General features: G+C 41.2%; 1 protein-coding gene and 1 long non-coding RNA gene across 6 annotated transcripts in view; one reads left to right on the plus strand and one right to left on the minus strand.

Annotated features, from left to right (window-relative positions):
• LOC102078050 (mitochondrial import inner membrane translocase subunit Tim22) lies at positions 1-5,176 on the minus strand. 5 transcript variants are annotated; one of them, XR_002056653.2, is made up of 3 exons: positions 4,747-5,176; positions 500-572; positions 1-414 (listed from the first exon to the last, which is right to left on the minus strand). It is a non-coding gene; the product is annotated as a mitochondrial import inner membrane translocase subunit Tim22 (long non-coding RNA). The 5 variants fall into 5 exon arrangements; XR_003214240.1 differs by having other exon boundaries at positions 4,612-5,176; XR_003214239.1 differs by lacking the exon at positions 4,747-5,176 and adding an exon at positions 3,610-3,748.
• The window catches only part of ppp1r14c (protein phosphatase 1, regulatory (inhibitor) subunit 14C), a 25,395-nt gene continuing 9,317 nt past the window's right edge, over positions 3,610-19,687 (plus strand). The window contains exon 1 of the mRNA XM_003440689.4: positions 3,610-3,943. Coding sequence (XP_003440737.1) covers positions 3,710-3,943 — 234 coding nt within the window. The 5' untranslated portion in view covers positions 3,610-3,709. The remainder of the gene's footprint in view (positions 3,944-19,687) is intronic.

A 19,687-nucleotide genomic window follows, 5' to 3' on the forward strand; every position in this document is an offset into this window, starting at 1 on the left:
CACAATTTTAAAAAGTGCTTTTATTATAAATAATCCTGGTGTGGATTAGTTACTTACACATCAAACCCATGTTTTACAGGCAGAAGAGTGCTCATCTGAGTTTTTACAGACCCAGAGTAAAGTTCACACAAGTTCAGCTTTCGTCACCGGATCAGTGCGCCACTGAAGCAGACCCACTCTGCACTGTCTTTGAAGATTCACCATGAGAAATGCTTTTACAGCAATCCTTGATGTGCAGGGAAACATCAGGGTTAGCAAGCTCACAGCACGAGTCTTCTTTCTCTGGTCCACATGTGTAATATTTATGTTTTTGTCCATCAAGCCATTCCATAGAGCTTCACCGCAAGTAATATTTAATTGCAGCAGAGAATGCAGCAAAGCCTCCACATCCCAGAACACCAGCCTTCAGACCAGCTGCAAAACAGAAAAATAAACACGTGGACAAAATGCATAAATTTGCTGTAATGCAAACTATTAGTTAATAAAGTAAGTTACATACAGCGAAAGCCAATAGCTCCTCCAGTCACACAACCACTGTACACAGCTTTCTCCCAGTCAGATTTGCCTCTGTGCTGTAAATGAAAAACAGGTACAAAAAAGACAGTTATTTACACAGTGTACTGCAGGGATAGTAAATCTGTACTTGAGTAGATGTCCTATGTTAAATTCCAGCCATGTTCCTATCCGTAGATAGAACCTCTGGGCATGCCCCAGCACCTCACACAGAAAGTGTTTTGTTTTTCATCTGCATGGCAGGAGGTAGTAATGGCAGATAATCAATTAATGTTCGAGAGAGCATTCATTAATCAGCATATATCTGTAAAAGTATTCTCATATAAATTACCATCACTTTGTTTAGCACCTTCTAACAATTTGTTAACGTATCCGATGAGGGGAAAAAAGCATATAATTACTAAACGGGGTAGCAGTGGGAATGTGAGCATGATATTGGAAGAAATCATAGAATTCTAGGGAAAAAGGGGGGGAAATGTTTAGCAGCTGTTTTTGTCTCTCTCTCCAGCTGTGTCCATTTGTTGGTGACAAATGTTGCTGGATAGTGATGTGGACATAAGCATACCTAACTGAGTGTGTGAGGCAACATTTCCAGCAGTGCTTGCAGTTGTAAAAATACTATATGCACTGCTAGATGAATATTATGACTGTTGCTGTTTTAGGAGTAATAGATTATTATTTTTACTCCTGCTTTTTGTTTCCAGGTTAGAACTAAATAAAGAAAATGTTGGACTTTGATTTGTGGGGAATATATTGTAAGATTGAGACTAAATATCTATGTTAACCTCCATCCCCCTTAAAAAAAAAAATCAAAATGCTCTCATTTTGTCTGTCTATGCGTTACGATCTGCAACAGTACTGTATTACTAGAAACAGGAATATAATATTTTAACTAATTAAAATATTGCTTCATTTTGTCATCTCCATGATTCTGCCATCACTGGAATTTATTCTGTTTATACCATGTCTTTAAATCATTCACAATATCAGTAGTGTCCCCCATCCAGAGCAACATTTGGAAATTTGACATTTCAAATCCACACATGCTGCTCCCTCTGGTGGTTACTGCAATTCAATTCAGTCACACACCTTTACTGAGTTTACATAAGATGCTGCACTGATGAAGAACTGTGATCTATATCCTACTATGTAAACAAAATAACACAATGCCCTTTCAAATAAATATGCTAACAGTAGACTAAGCTTTCATTTTTCTTCCATTAACTGAACTATAAAATAGCATAAATAAATATCAGAGGCCTAATTAACCTGTTAAGCACCAAAGGGCTTTCTGAGCTTCCTGCTCGAAAATGACATGCCCAAAATAAATGGAGTATTTCACTGCAATTATAAACTCTGTGTAAACAATCGTGGTATCAAAATAAAGCTAACACTTCTGAGATTTAATCAGAGGTGTAAATATTACAGCAGATGTTACTGTGTGAAAGTTACTGAGGCTGGAGAACAGAAAAAGTAAGTAGATCTTTTCCCTCACCTCATTTATTTATTTATTTTTGTGGAACATGTGGAAGAACCTTACACAGCCACAACAGCCTGGGACCTCCTCCTGTGTTAAGTGGAGTTGAGATCAGCCATCAATATGTGTGTCCTTGTTTTGTTTGTTACATTTTTGGAAAAACCAAACTGCAGGTACAGAGAGTGTTTCACCAACAGCATGTCATTGATATCTATGACAGACTACTTATTCCAAGACCAAACCAAGTTCCCAAAGAATATACTAAAAGATATTCTGAGTATAGATAACATCCAAGATGTTGGGCCTAATTACCCCCATTATGAAGTTTTACCAGAGTATTACACTCAAGCTTGTATCTTGTTCTGACATTCACAAGTTCATTTTAGATCAGATTTATCTTCAAGCCCCAAACACAGTCATTTTATCCTGTTTTCCCACAACAGAAATATTTCTACACTTACACGATGCATTTTGACACTCACACTGTTGAATGCTTTTTATTTTCAAACTTTTCAATCCAGGAAAGCCAAATGGAAAATATAGATTTGATTTGAGCAATAGAGTCAGCGTCTAATTAATCAAAAGGTTTTCATCCCATGAAGCAGTTCAGCAAACATGTAAAGCAGCAAAAATACACTATGGGCACTTTAAATTAGCTAGTTATGTTGTACCAAAAAGCGAAAATTAATACAGTTATAATTGACTTGTTGGCCTATAATCTAAAAATGTAGGTCAAACACATCTCTCGTGAATGATATCGAGTCATTCTGAGCCAGAAAGAACACATCTATCAAAAGAGCTGCAAAGTGACTATATCCGTTATTAATCCAGCTAAAACATCTCATTTACATTAAAAATGCGTTTTTAAATAGAGATCTGGCAAAGAGGGCAGCAGAAATGGTAACAAATACAACATAACAGTTCTACAAATATATTTTAAATGACAAGACTGATTATAACATGGGCACAATAAGGCACACGCTTGCAAGATAGGCCATTTCTTAAATTTATTTATAACGCCCTCATAAATCCTGTCCATTACACTCTATTTGCCAATATAAGAAAATATATATAAAACACACACACATAGAAACAATCACTTTTTGGGACAAGAAGAGAGACTTTTATTTCAAATAAATGAAATGTTATTACTATGTCCGACAGGTGGCGCAAAAGAGTTCAGAATTGTATTGAGTTGGAAAATATTCATGACTATAATTTCAGACGACTTCCCTACTTCTGTATTCCACACAAATATGGAAACCCTACTTTAGAAACTGGAAAAATATATCTGAGAAATATCAGCAACGCTCAATATCTGCATCTGCGAGGATGAAGCACCACTGAGGGGCTTCGCTTTGTACGCTGCAAAAATGAATACATTCGTTCATCTAATTTGAATCTTTTAAGCCTATTTATTTATTCATTTTTAACCAGCTAATGGCACATTTTTACGCATTTCTTTGCTATTTTACCAACAGCAGGATGGCCAGTTTGATTACAGTCACCAACCTTTATATTTTGGTTTAATAGCCTCTTACTTCTTGCAGTGTTTGCTCCGCCTTCTTGCCTGTCTCCGGCGCTGCGCTTTAAATAGCAGCTGTTTAAAAGCTCCTCACCATTCTCCCGTCTGCCGTGCAGCACGCAGTCCACACTCGGCACCGCAGTCCTCCCCTTCCATCCACACATTTATTTAATAACACTCCTGCACATCTCGCTATGTCGGCCGCCAGCACCGAAACCAGTGCCCCTCTGCCCACCGCCGGCAGCCGTGTTTTCTTCCAAGGTGCGCCCGGAGTGGGCTGCGTGGGGTCCGGACCCATCAATGGGGAAGACCCGGTCCAGAAGAAGCAGGGCAAAGTGACCGTGAAGTACGACAGGAAAGAGCTGCGGAAAAGACTTGTCCTGGAGGAGTGGATCATCGAGCAGCTCAGCGTGTTGTATGACTGTGAGGTAAGTCGAGCGAAACTCCAAAGCCGCACACGGTTGTGCGCTCTTCTCACTGAGACTGCTGGACAATGAACAGCCCTGGATGAAAAAAAAAAAGTGGTCCTGCATAGCTGCTTTGTTGTTCTTTGAGAGGTTGTGTTTTTAAATCTTATCTTTTTGTCGCCGTCAAAGACGATTAATCGAAACCGCTTTATACATTTCTCCTGTTTGGTCGACTTTGCTTTTTATGTTCAGTTTCAGTATGGATTAGGCAGAACTGCAGCAGCCGGACTACTCTATCACTTTAGATGCTTCACTGCGTTTACAAGAAGGGCACCTGAATAAAGTACGTTCATGTTTCATCTGGCCCCAAATATTTTAGCCGGTGTCTCTGTGCTCTGCAGCATTCATGCCAGCTGGTTTGGAGATTCAAAGCTGTGTGGTTCTCATGTGCCGTGTCCCGTGTAATTTTCTCCCTTGTTAAGGAGAAATAGGGATGGCTGGCTCCACGAGGCTGAGAGACAGGCGAGAGAGAAACCGCACGGTTGCGCTTTTTACGCACCAGTAGCGTTGGCCATGAACGACCGAGACGCGCTTTGTCTCATTATTCAGTGTGTGTCGAACTTCATCCTCACGCGCCTCTGTGAGATCAACCCGTGTAACAGACATCCATCCACCTCGCGTGCATTTACCTCTCCATCCTCGAGAGCGAAACCTCACAGGGTTATGATGTGATGGTAGTTCTCTCCGCGATCTGCGTGCGCAGACAGCACGCGCTGGAAACGAGTATTGTGGCAAATTTCTGACCTTTTAAAAAACGCATTTACCTTTCTGGTAGGGAGGGACGATATTGACAGCCCGATTAGTTTGCGCTCTCGCGTCCTCAAGTCACATTCTTTAACATTTGAAAAGGGAGGAGGGCGCCACGTCGTGGGGGGGTGGGGGGCACGAAAGGCGTGCAGAAAGAGAGCCGATCTATAAGTCATGTCCAAGTGAACAGAGCCAAGCGTGGGGGAAGGGGGAAATAAGAAGGGCAGTGGGTTAAGGACGAGCTGATACTGTGACTTTCGTTAACAGCCAATCACCTCCTCTGACTCTGATCCCCCCACACCTTCAAGCTGAAGGTCTCCACAGCCATGCGCACACATACAGCCTTACAGTATGCCTGTCGCCACAGACTCAGCCAATCAGAGACTAAATAGGGGTCTGCGAGCATGGATGCACATGTGCATGAATCAGGCAACACAGAGGAGCAACATAAGGTACAGGTGTGGGGACATGAGTATGTCTCATGTCTGCAGTTGTGGATGCGCATGGGATTGTTAATGAATGCAGTATGTTGACTCTAGCAGTAAACCTGTATATGTGTCAATATGCAGAAAGGAAACTTTTGCTGAAATTACAGCAGGATGCTGAATGTCATCATGTCTTTTTCAGTAGTTTGTTCTTCTGCTAATTTCTTTCGCACATTTAATGCATATAGACCTCCTGCATGTCTTCTGCATGTAGCAGTGCCTTAGTATGATTTATATACTGTAGCTGTCATTTTGTTTGCAAGCTTTCCTTTTTTTTATGGTTCTGCTTTGGTTCTTCTCTGGGTTTCTCAGAGTCTGCCTGAGAGCAGACTAGTTTCAGTTTCAAAGCCATCTGAGCTCTCGGGCTGTGTTTCGGACTGTCATCAGCAGGTGTGCTTGATCTACACAGAGGTGACTGAAGTATTTGATGTTTGACGACGGCTGGAGTGCACTGGCCCAGTGCCGATCTGTATTTTGGACTGTGATTTGCTTCATGCAAATGGATATTTAGATAAATAGGAAAACACAGTAGATCAAGCACGTACGCAAGCTCTCGTGATTTCCAGACAGAAAGAATTCAACACTTTTCTAAGAAAACGCTGCTTTTGGTCGACTTCAGTTTAATGACAGAGTCCCTGCAGTGTAGATTTCAGCAAAGATATTCCCAGCAGCCTGACACCTCCTCATATCATGTCTTTCACACGGCAAATGGGATAATATCACATGGTAATCCCCTGGCTCACTGGTGTTGTTGGCAGTCTGATGTCACACTGGATGCTGGAATGATATCGGTGTTGTTGACTAGTGTTAGAAAGACACGGGGCCTGATAATGAAATGAAACCGACACATCAATATTCTCCATTATTTTGACACAGTATCACTCTGCTGCATTGTTCAGTGCTTTCTTTCACACAACACTGAAAAAATTATTCTTTTCCCTCATAAAGATGAAGCAATTATTTTGCATAAGGTGGAACTGAAATAGATAAAATCCAAGGTTTATATATTCAAATAATTAATCATTAAGGAAAATCTGGGCTTAAATTGTTTTTTGAGTGTATGCGCATTCATGTTCATTCGTGAATAGCAGTGTTTAAGCAGGTGGCTCTTATAGCTTTGCTGCTGATGTTTGCTCAAATGACTGTAAGCATGAAGTCACACCCACTACATGCCTGTTAACACCTCAAGAGCAGGACCCAAGATAGACCAAAGTGTGTATTTTGTGTTTGTGTGTGCACGCGTGATAAATCGAAGTGGAGGCTACTGATTTGAGCGTGCTGGTCAAGCTTAAAGGTCAGCCACTATATCAGTTTCATGAGAAAACCTGATACTAGCAAGCATCACAGAGGTGTGTGTGCGTGTGCAAGTTTGTGTAGGCGGTGTGGTAATGTGGTGATACTGAACTGTAATGGACTGGAAAAAAGGTGAACTCAGAACAAATAGGATTATGCTTTTGGTGAGAATTTCACTTGTTCCCTGTAATTGTTGCCACAGTGCTTGCTTAGTAGCTGGAAGACAAATTGTTTAGAAAACAGTAAAGGGAGAAAATGTGTGTCATGGAAAACCTTGCTGTCTGAAGGTCATCACTTCTCATCAAAACTGGGCTAAGTACTGATGATCCTCCAGCATGACTAAGATCCAGCTACCAGCACCTCCAGGAGTGAACATATAAAGGCATCCTTTGTTTAAGCAATAAAATGAAAATGTAAGCATTCGTGGGAAACTTGTGCTGTAATAATATTGCAACTTTGATTTTATATTGATTAAATAAACCAGATATGCATTTAGGCATGCAGGACGCCAAATTCTGATATAGAGAGAGGCTGACTTGTTGATAGCTAAATGGTAAACAGAGCAGTACTTTTCTACTGTACTCAACTGAGCACTCAAAGCACCTTTTATAAAATCTTCATTCATCCAATCACGCACACAGTCTAGTCGGTAGGTGAACCACCGACCTTCCGATTGGAAGACGATCCTCTACCTCCCGAGTCACACATGCCCCTAGTTTTCACTCTTTTCCAGTCTTTCTGTTTAAGTTACTCCGGTAGTGGCTGACAGGAGAGTATTACCAGACTTCTAAGGAGACAGGCGAATATTTTCTCTTATGTTGAAACCATCCTTTAATCTTAAAATGAACAAGATGTCAAAATATCAAATTTGCCTTTTTGGCTTCATCTCATATATACACTTATTCCCTAAGCCTCTGTCTTTTTCCACCCCTCCCTCTCTCCCTCTCTGCCTCCTCTCTGGGTGAGAGGATAACAGAAGGTGAGTTCTGTCAGAGATGGATTCCCCTCTGCTCTCCCGGGGCACGTTGCCTCTGTTCATTTTGGTGTTCAAAGGACAGGGAGGAGAAAAAGCCGAGAGAAAAAAAGCAGGAGGGAATGACCCAAAGAGAGAGAGGCGCTAGAAAGCCGAGGTCCTAAGTGCTCCCACTGCAGCTCTTAATATAGTGAAAGCCTTGACTATATTATAGGCTCATTGTAGTGCCCAAAGAAATCACTCACTGTTATATTACTTTATACGTGTAAAAGTATTAAAACTTGAAGTGTTAATGGAACTGCTAACATGTAAGTTCACACTCTGAAACACTTAACCCACAACCTCTCCTAGGGCTGCACGATTATTACCTAAATGATAATCATAGTTATTCTTTTTTTAATCAATATTCCGTTTTTAGCCAAAATTATTCATTTATGCTAGCGACAATTTTTTTTTGTTGCAATGTCATGAAAACTTAACCCTGCTTTCACATCCATGTGTGACATTCCTGCAAATGTACAAATGCATCCAAATTAGCCCTCCTCACCCACCTAAAGTGAGTGCATCTCTTAGAAGAAGACAAAAAATAAGCAAAACATAAATAACCTAAAACAAAATCCAGTCAACATGGCACTGCTTCCTGTTAATTAAAGCATCTTTGCAGACAAATACAGTGTTTATTCACCTCTGTTAAGTGCATTTGTATTAGGCAAAATATAAAGTCTTTCATTCTATTCGGTGCCTCTGCATAATAGATGTTAATAAAACTCAAAGCAAAGACAGCTTTGAGACCCCTCTATATCTCCCTGGCAATGTTTTGCATAGGAAATAACATATGTTTTGTCCAGTAACTTGACCACTTTCGTGAAACCCTCGTTTCTCACAGTGCTTATTGGATTCACTTTGCATTGTTTCTCTTGGCCTTCATGCACTAATTACACTGCAGATGGTGGCGTCTTTTCACCCAGTCGAATAACTTAAGGGAAGATTATGGTTCAACAGCAGTCGAGTTGAACCATAATCTTCCTGATGGGGGCATGTGGTGCGGCTGGTCTATTGGCCGCTCTTGCTGGTGCTGTTATTGGTCCATCAGCCAGAAGGGCAAATATAACATTATATGTAACATTCAAACAGCTGAAACCGAGTGTTAAAAACAGTGAACAGTGTCCACTGTAGTCACTGTGTGTTATTTTCATGCTGTTTCATGCATTTCTGGTGGTTCTGCTGTCGCTGCCTTCCCTGTTCCGGCCCACTTGTCAACCAAGCAGCATTTGACCGTCACACAGCCTCATCCATGTTGAGCAAAGTGCAGTTGGGATTTAGGAGCAGCAACTCTACAGCACTCTTTTATTGCTCCTTGGTTTACATCACTTGCCCAAAATCCAAAGTTTTTCCAACAGCAGATGAGAGCTGCTTTGAGGGACTTCAGCCTCTGCTGTGCCAAATATTCCAATTCTGTTGTATTTCTGTCCTCCAACATAGTACTCGACCAGACTTGTCAAAGAAACGTCAAGCTCCGTGGTGCAGGGTACAGCTGTGATTGGCTTGTGCGGGTTTATTTGCAGGAAGCTAAAATCATGATTGAGATTCGATTAACTGTGTGATGCCGTAACCTCTCCCACAGTCAGAGACTTGAGTAGACTCTGTTGGACTGCAGATTAACGCCGAGGCCAAGCCGAGGTGATTAAAAGGCAGAGTTTGTCAGCACAGTGACAAGACCATCTGTCTGAGAGCACCTGAGAGCAATCGATGAATGAGGAGAAGCTTTAGGCCTTTATTTGGTGTGTAAGAGAAGGAGAGAATAACCGAGACAAACAGATTGCTAGAGCTGTAAATATGTTGTTGGCTTGCGTACCAAGCTCTATGTGCGTGTTCTTCGGGGGGCGTATGCCGTAGAATAAGGGGAGAAAGACACTGTAATGCCCTACTTTTCCGTGGCTCAGCTTTAATAGAGCCCCACTCAATGAAGCTCATTCATGTGCACAGGCACAGACACTGCCAGCATACAACACTTGGCCCTGAGGCCTTGTGTGTGTTTATGTCTGCGTCCATGGGTGTGAATAAGGCCGTGTGGGCTTTTTGGGGCCATAATATCCGTGGCTGAGCAGTCGGGGGTACTTTCCATATAAGATAAGCATCAGGACACACAGACATACACTCACAGGTCAGTGTACAGACCAAATGGAGCACAGACACTTTGGAGGAAGAAGCATTTTTGTTCTGGATAATACTAATGTTTCTGTCTCCTGCTCCTTTTCTCATCACCACAATAACAGCGGTTGTTTAATTTCTACACTGTTTTGTGTAGGAGGGTCCCCAGGCGGCCTTTGTGTGCTTTGGTAGTGGACAGTGGAATCTGGATTCTGTCCCCCTAGCATCAACTTCCTGGCAGAAAAAAAGAACATCATTATCTCTCTCCGTCTGCATCATTATCCCCTCCTCCCTCTGCTTCTCCTGTGACCTTCTCTATAACATTTCTCATTTGCCTTTTGTGCATGTGTGTATCTGTGTGTGTGCATGCGCTTTTTTCCCCCCATATTGGGAAGCAGGAACAGTCATATACTGTATCGTGCAAGCCTCGTGTGGTAGTTGCTGAGGAGAAGTAAAGAGTGCAATTCAAGCCAAGTCATTAGTGGCGTTCAATAAGTTTAGCAATACCATGCAGAGGGTGAACACGCATATCGGCATATACAAAGACGGGAGCATTATGTTACCACTGGAGTTACTGGATATACTGCATGTATACACAAACAGGTACGTCCAGGCACTAGTTTAACATTGTGGGTCTTTTATTTTCTGTTTTGCAAGCCAGTGAAAATGTGAATTCACCACCCACAGCAGTTGATGGATGTGATTCCCCTCAGTGATCAATCGAACAGGTCTCACTCTGATTGATGACAGGATGCTGGCTGAGCGGCACGGCCTCATTATTTTGAAAACTGGTGATCTTTGCTACAACCTCTGGGTCTGTTTCACACTGATCAAATGTGCTTTTTAAAATCTGTGAAAGGTTGAGATTATACAAGAAGGTGGGTCTAAGAAGGAGGAAAAAGGGGATAAACGTGGATCCAGAATGACCCCCATTTATTCAGTTATCACAGCCAAGACTGGCATTCGTTAGGAGATTTCACCGGTAAATTGGATGATTGTTTTAATGAGTGACCCTGATGTGTTTATGGATCTGGCGAGGAAGGTCGCTGTTGTGTTTACTTATCTTCCATTCAAATTACACGGGCAAAAATAGACACCGATGGGGTCTGTGTCCGACCACGTGCTGGCGCATTTCGCATACCACCTGCAGACACATGCATGTGCTGCTAAACAAATCAGAGGTGTTGACAAGAAGGCCTTTTAGCAAGCAGCTAAACACCAGCTGTTGAAACAGTTATAAACACAGTGGCTGCACAAAGGTATCAAATGTCTCTTTCAAAAGCAAAACTCAGCATGAAGGTTTATTGCCTTTTTTCTCCCTCTCTATAGTTTCCATCCTGCTGTCATTTCTCACTCTCGTGTCAACTGCTGGTGCATTCTGACCCCATCTGCTTTTTTGTTTTCCTCCGCCTCCTCATTTCTGTTATTTTTCTCACCAGGACTTATTCTGCCATCTGTCTCTTAAGGCCCATATTGATCCTAATCACACATGTCTACAAGTTGAAAGGTAGGAGTGATACATCTGTACTATGGTAAAAGTTTATACATGCCACTACGTAATACAGCTGAAGTATATTGTGACCAAACCCAGGGAAGATGTGATTGACAAGCAAACAGAAAAAGCAAGCAGCCTTTGACCTGTTGTTACCAGGTCGGACAACCGATTTACATATCAGCGCTGTTACGGGCCTCCACCAGAGGTTCCTCTGGCTTCACCCTGCCCAGTGCTGTGAAAATATATTTGCTCCCTTCCTGATTGCTTTCTGATTTGTCACACTTACATGTTTCAGATCATCACGCAAAGTTTGAGATTAGACAAAGATAACCAGAGTAAAAACAAAGTTTCGTTTTTAAATGATGATATTTGTTTATTTGTTTATTTATAAGGAACCCCATTAGCTTCCACAACAGTGGTTGCTAGTCTTCCTGGGGCCCAAACCATCAAATACAACCAAATAAAATATTACACAATAAAGTGGATGCAAAATATCCACATAATTTAGGTATTACATCCACAGTGAGGTTTTACAATTGTGAAAATATGAGCATATAAATATCAATAACACTGAGACAAAATACACAAATTTCCATTACAAATGACATTGCCCTCTTACAATATTTGCAATAATTAAAAGCTGCTTAAATAGGCTTTTAAGTGATTTTTGAAATTATGAATAGAAGCCAATTCTCAAATCGCATAACGCAACTTATTCCACTTGAAAGATGCTCTAAATATAACAGAGTTTTTCAAAAAGTTGCTTTTAACTTGAGGAATTACTAAATTGTGGTTTGTTGAAAATCGTGTATTATGATGATGTATTTCATCTGGATACTGCAACTGAGCAGAAAAAATGTGGTGTGTTCAACAGTATTGTTTTCTTTATAAATACAAGCAAGACATAGTATAATTTAGCTTGTACAGGAAGCCAAGAAAGTTTATCATGCATTTTATCTATATTTGTATAGTATTTTTGTATAGTATGAACACCTTAATACTAATCTGTCTGATATCATTTGTTAAGGGACAACAAGTTATCCAAGCTTACCAAAGCATGAATTTACTGTGATTAACCACATTTTTTGGAAAGTTGAGTTCAGTTTGAGTAGCCATACCCAGGCCTGGTTACTGGCAGACCTGTTGAATCAAGTAATCACTTAAATAGAACCTATCTGACAAAGTAAAGGAGGCTAAAAGATCTCTGAGAAACAAAATCATTGATATCTGTCAGCCTGGAAAGGATTATAAAGCCATTTCTAAGGCTTTAGAACTCCAAGGAACCACAGTGAGCACAAATGGAGAAAACTTTGAATTTGATTAACCTTCATGGGAGTGGCTGGCCTATCAAAATTACTCTTAAGAGCACATTGATGACTCATCCAGGAGGTCAGAAAAGAACCCAGAACGACATTTAAAGAACTGCAGGCTTCACTCGCCTCAGTTAAGGTTAGAGTTGATGATTTAACAATAAGAAAGAGACTGGGAGAGTTCCAAGACAAACATCACTGCTGACCAAAAAGAACACAAAGGCTAGTCTCACATTTGCCAAAAACAAAAACATCTTGATGATCCCAAAGAGTTTTGGGAAAATATTCTGTGGACTGATGAGACAAGAGTTTAGCTATTTGGAAGGTTTGAGTCCTGTTACATCTGCCGTAAAACTAACACAGCAATTCATGAAAACAACATCATACCGGCAGTGAAACATGGTGGTGGTAGTGTGATGGTCTAGGGTTGCTTTGTTGCTTCAGGACCTATAATCAGGTTTATCCCAGTTTTTTGGTCTGCCTGCATGTTTTCCACATCTTTCCTCAACTCTGTCCTCACGGTACCTTGAGGCTGCCTTTCCTAACAGAACATCTGTTCGAGACCTTAGTAGTGACACCACCAACATGGTAACTTCAGATATTAAATATGTGTACACATACACATATGAAGAATAAATGTGGACAAGGTGAAAATAAAGAGATCTGGAAATGACAAATGCCTCTTTTCCACTTGCACCTACTTGACTCGACACGACTCTGCTCCATACTCATTTCAGTTGTTTTCCTTAACAGTTGACTACCACCTTATTGTGGGTGGGTTTGTTACAGCAGGGCTTCCTGTCTTGTGACGTCGTTTGTATGCGACACAAACACAAAACAACAATGGAGGGCATCAGGCGATGGTGTATCTGCTGCTAAACTGACGGTAAACATCTGCACCGTATCACTGGACCTCGTGTTGGTGTGCATGTAGCTATTTCCTAGTTGCTGGGTTTCAGAGTTGAGTTGCTTTCATGACTCATCCAGTGATGTCACTCCCTGACGATGATTGGCATGCAGTCTATTGACATCACATTTTCAGCTTGTTTGGAACCCCAACTGAGTAGGTACTAAAAAAAGTACCTGGTACCACCTAATGGAAAACCCCAGTTGAGTAGAGCCAAGTAGATACTAGTGGAAAAGAGGCTAAAATGTCTTCAGGTTATATACTTGAATTAGACCGCTTGCAAATGTAGCCGTTGAATCCCAACATGTAGTGGTACAAGAAGAAAAATGACAAATACAAGGCACCTCAGTCATAGTCTAGTAGTGACGTAGTTTCCATTTTGCTAAGCTTGAGCTTTGAACCCAAACACTGATCAAAGATGATCATTAAAAGAAGAGACTAGAGAGAACCAGCTGCAAAATGTGCAACCAGCAATGGGGAAACGGAAAGCTGCTGAGACCATGAAAAGAAAAGGCGTTGACTTGTCACACTCGCACACTGATGTTCTTGTCTTCCTATGACATCTCCTCCCATCCCAAGATGATCCAGTTAATCAGTGGTTTCTTTGTAAGCAGGCCAAATCAATTCATAATCTGGCTATATGTAAACACTGACTCACTTTATCTGGTTGGCACAGTGAGATGATGCAAAATACCGTCGTCATTCGCACGTGTCTGAGAAAAGGAAATATGCAGAAAAGGAAGACTGTTGTTTTGACTCTCAAAGTCAGGGGCGTGTGCTCATATATGGGCGTGTGGCTTGTCTACCTTTGCATGTGCTGCATGACATTGCACATTTGAAAGCAGTTAATGTAATTGAAAAACAAGCACTAGAGATGAAGGAAAATTAGAACAAAGAGGGCGTATTTTTTTTAATCAGTTTTCTTAACCCGATGTTATTATACTCCCCGAAGAGCTGGCCAATATACAACATGGCTGCTTCTGCCCCTGGTGCTCATGATGTTTTACATCCAGAACGACTGAAAGTGCTCATTTACACTCAGGGCAAAGGTCCAAATGGGCCCCAGCTGTTGATCCATTAGCCTCAGGAAGAAACTGTCTGCCTGGTAAATAAAGTAAAATAAATCCTGTGCAGGATCACAAAACTGTGAAATAAAGTCACAAAACTGGCGCTGGCATTTTCATGCTTGACAATCTACTGTAATTTTTACTCTCTTATTTTTTAAAATCAGGATTTAAAGCAAAGGGGAGGAAGGGTGATGTTAGGTATTTTGATTTTGTATAGCAATAGGGTAAAAAGGCTTGTGTGTCAGCTGATGCTGTAAAAATTTTGGGCTATTGAAGAAGAGACTGTGCAAGGTAGAAGACCTAAAGGGTCTTGACAAAACATTAACAGTATATATTTTTTTCTATTTAACTACCTCTGATGTTTGGGAACACCTGCTGGTATCCCTGCCTTTTGCAGATGATGTTATCTTTTGAGCTATAATGGAGATTATCTATGTATCAGCCATGTAGATGGATAAGCACCTACATCTCTAAAGGAGGATTTAAGGCATAGGTAGTTATTAACCTTAAGTGCATAGCTTCTGGAAAGGATCTTAAACTACAGTATAAGCGCAGGTTGATATGGAAAGCTGAGGTTATATGTCGCCTCTTTCTCCCCGCCACGGTGTTTTAATGTCTCTGGCTTTCACTTATAAATGCTTTAAATGGCCCATTTGGCATTAAAAGAGCAACAAGCATTTGAGAACACTAAATCTAAAATGGTTTTATTTATTTAATTTTTAAAAAATTGTACTTTATTAGCCTAATGTACTCATACGCCAACCATATTCCATGACCTCAAAAACATAGTTAATGATTACAGTCGAAGAGGGGGGATAACTTCAAATATGATGTTTTTGACCTAGCACTGGCAGCATAACAAGTTGCCAGATTTGTCTCTTTGGTGTCATTACAAAAATAATAATTTAGCAAAAGATTCTCATTGATGAAGCTACCTCAGTATATCAGTCACATGACTTGCAAATGTTTAAAAAAAAAAAAGCCCAAACAAACCAACAAAACTGCAGATTTGTAGGGCTAATTTCTCAACTGATAAAAAATATAGGTGAGAGTTGTCACCGGTAGTGTTGCATCAGGCCACAGTTGATGTCGTCTTATTCATAATGTAGTTCTTAAAACAGTCTGTTCATGCTAAATGTGAGAAGTGTGGAGAATGGCCCATGGCAAAGTTATCCATCAGGCTTTGTTTGCAAAGGTGGAGCAAATGTGGCAATGACACAAACAGTGGTGTTACCAGTCAGTCATTGTACCAACCTATTCATGTATGAATGTATATATGTCTGCATGTACTTCATCTCCTCCTCAACAGTTGAGCCAATCTCAATGAAAGTTTCTACAAACGTAATCACACTTATAGTGATTATTAACATCTATATGTTATATTAAAAAAGATTTATTAGAAATACAAATTCTCCTGATTTTCCTATGTATTATGTTCATCTTCATGACATGCAATGCAATGTTACGTTGTCCGTTTGCGTTTGTTCAACGTACGTTGCCCTAACTTAAAGGTCACCAAAATTTGCATCCACGACAGAATTTTGAGTTTGTTTGAGAAAAAGCCGTGCACACCTGGCTAAAACCAGTAGTATATATATAAAAGTATATATAACTCCAGTGTATATCTGAGAATCATATGGCATGATGCAGCTACACAGAATATAAAATTAGAGCAATTACCTTAAAGACTATGGGTGGAGGACTAGTTCTTCCAAACTGCAAAGGTATTGATGTATTCATTGATAGAGAATGATATGTGGAAGCTCAAAGGGAGAGACCATTTATGGCACAGAAAAAATAAATCAGAGGAGACTCCAAGCATAACAGGGCAAGGACGTGGCTTCAACATCAAGTTTTGGCCATGGAGATAAACAGCACCAGGGCTACTACAGCACCAAAGTGGAGAAACATCAGGGGGAGAACGATTAGGACATTTACATCACATCGAGCTTCCTAAATTTAGTATGCACGATTATTTGTTATTTTTAACTGAAAAGTTGCTTTGAGTATAATTCCTCCCCACAAGCTTATTTCTCTGACAGTTCTCCTCTCTGATATACTGTGTCCTCCGGAGTAAAGCTGAATCAGCGTGGGAAAGAGCTTTTGCTGCAGTAGCTAACTTTACCCAGCGAAGTCACATAATCTATGCTGTATGGTTTCAGCAAATTGCATCGCTGGAGGGCAAGAAGAAGGTGCTGGGAGGTGGGGGTGAGTGAGGAAGCGAGGGATGCAAGAACGGAGGAGAAGCAGGCCTTCATTTGTTACTGTTCCAAGTAACTTTTTGCTTTCCCCTTGCATTGTAAGAAAAACCGTATTTAGTTGTTTTCCTTCTCTCCCGTCTTTGTCTTCCTCATGTTTCTGTCCCATCCCCGCCCTGTAATTCTTTGCATTCTTTGTCACGCTGTAGTGTCTCTTACTCGGTTTAACGCGGTCTCTGAAGATGAATTCATCCCACCTTGAGCTCCTGCTCGCTTTGATGTGACAGCGCTCAGCAGCAAAGAGAGGAAGAAAGCTGAGCTGTGAGGTTTTAGTGTTGCGCAATCCTCCTCTTCCTTGCATTCTGCATCATCATCACAAGTGACCCACTTATCTGTGCGCTCCCCATCTCCCTGTATCTTATTATCGCCTCTTATATGTTGTAATTAGCAGTCTCGTACATGGTCTCTTTTGTTTCTTTTCACATTTTTCCTGCCTGTTTCCCCTTTCTTTCATCTCTGCGTGGTTGCTAATTTAACACAGGCCTACATCCTACTTGTGTTTGTATTTGTATTTTTTTTTATTTGTCAGGGAAAATTTATAAAGCCATTAGTCTCCTAAGAGAAGAAATGTATTGTACCAGACTTAGAGGCAAGCTAATTTCCATCCGCATTCTCTGGGCAGGTCAGACAACAATATAACAATGTAATGACATCATCAAGAAAGAAATGATACTCATACCAATGAAACCAACATGTGCATTTGTTATTTCACTGGTCTAATGTTTGCTTATTCTTCTTCTCTGTTCTTCTCTTTTGACACATCTTCTTGTTTACAATACAGGGTGAAGGTTTTAGCATCTCTGCACGATTAAAACTCTTCCTACGTTCTTCCTTTCCCACCATCTCTTCCTGTCAGTCTCTGATATAAGCACTGCATCACTTGCATACAGAGCAGTGATTAAAGAAGAGGCGGTGGTATTATCTTATTTACTACATAACTCCTCTTTCAATCCAGTTGAGCCCGTGTTTGTGTGGTTAATATCGGCTAACACATGAGAAGGATCAGTCAATGTCAGCCACCTTTTTTGCACGTGTTACTGATGCTCGGTTTTAGTTACCCACTGAAGGTGGAGACTGAACGTCGTTGAGCTCTTTGCACTGCAGCAGATCTATATCTCTTTCTCTCTCTTTCTTTTACACGCACATGCACACTGAGGATTATGATCCTCCAGGTAAAGTGTCTTTTTGCAATGATGCAACAGTACTATAATAATCAGTGGCACCATTTCATCATAGATTGAATTTAAGGTAGCAAGCTGGAAGCCATAAAAATAAGCATAGAGATCCAGACCTGCAACGTGAGGTTTCATGCAGCCCAAGGGGGTAGCTGATCTTGCACTCCAGCTGCTAAGTTCCTCTGTGAGCGTGTTTGCTGCTGGCTGTGTAAATATCTTCGAGTGCTCATCGTCTGTGAGTTTGACTCTGTTGTTTTACCTTAGAATATTTCCATTTCAGAGAAGCTTATGTTTGAAAATACGCTCAGCTGTTATCCATTATCAGATGCCACTACACATAAAGACTTGACTGAAGTGTTTAATGAGGCAGCTGAACCACACTGCCAATCTGTCATAACAGGACTGTAAAGAAAGTCAAATCAAACTGACCAGGAGGATATGCATATCCTGCAAGACTGGTCTGCTGAATAACACCAGGGTACATTAATATGTCTTCCTTTTGCTTTATTGCAGAGTCGTGGCAGGTTTTCAGGGACAATCATGTGTTGTTTCTTGGATGAACTGAAAGCTACCTTACTGACACATTACCTGGCTCAGCTGAAAAACTCCTGAAAGGTCATGTGCCACTCCTCAAACAGAATATTTCTAAAGTGAAACAACATTCGATCGCGGTTTTATGTGACTCGTTAATTATGTCTTCAAGTAGGATTTGCCTCTGTCTAATGTAACTGGTAGATCTAGTTCATAAAAGTGGGCCATGAATAGGAACAATTATGAATCACTTGGCTGAGTGAAGCGATTGCCCGTAACACAGAGTTTAACTCTTTGTTCGCAGAGAACGTTTGAATAAAGTCTGAATAGAGTTTGCGTTGAGTCACGGGGTTGGGCCGCTTACATTAGCTTTGATTCACCTCATTGCGGATGAAGCAGACTGAAAACGCTGCTGGCTGTTTTGCTGTCGGTGAATACGAGTCTAGCAGACATGCATGCCTCACTTTGTCTGCATCTCTGCACGCAGCAAACACACACAGGCTGGCAGTGTTGCTCTCCGCTTCTCTCTCGGCCTCTGTTTTGCCTGCTGGCTCTCACACGTCGTCTTCACAGAGTTGCCTTCATTACAACAAACACTGCTCCTTGTTATCTGTTTTTGCGCACACCATCCTCTTCGCACAAACTCTCGCTCTCTTTTTCTAGTCATCTTTATATCTCCTTTCTGCATATGCAAACAAAAAACAGCCGTCATCTGTGAGAAATGCTGAATCTAGGCCTCTTGTGCATAAACAGCCGTTCGCAGTTTCACAGCACTTCCCATTTTTTTCACATTTCTGTTTGTTTGTTTGTTTGTGGCTGCCTGTCACTCTCTGCCTTGTGCCTTTTGTCATTTTGTATGCTGGTTAGATGGAAAATTATATTCCCGGTAGCAGCAGGTGTGACCTTAGCTATTTTAGGCTCGCGATCATCTAGCAGGACAACATCTTCATTGTGTGTGTTAGGTGTGAGAGTGTGTTTTTTCCATTCTCGCCATCCACACAGTGTGTTTAATACACTTAGGGACTGTGATGCAAAGCCCAGCGGTGAGTGATTCTCTGTAGAAGATTGATGGTAGCAAAAACCGGCGCGGGTGCACGTGCGCGTGTTTGTAGGAGCCGGGATTTCGGCAGCGATAGCCTGCAGTCACGCCTGGCGAGCAGGCCGTGTTTTTAGTCATCACCAATCACAGTGACAGGGGGTGACGGACTGCCTGCTGACAAGTGGAATATTCAGGGACACACACACACACACACACAGAGCATTCAGGGTGAAGCGAGTGATTGATAGCTCCGCACACAGGCAGACAGACAGAC

This window comes from Oreochromis niloticus, linkage group LG15 (assembly GCF_001858045.2).
Source record: "Oreochromis niloticus isolate F11D_XX linkage group LG15, O_niloticus_UMD_NMBU, whole genome shotgun sequence".
Lineage (NCBI taxonomy): Eukaryota > Metazoa > Chordata > Actinopteri > Cichliformes > Cichlidae > Oreochromis > Oreochromis niloticus.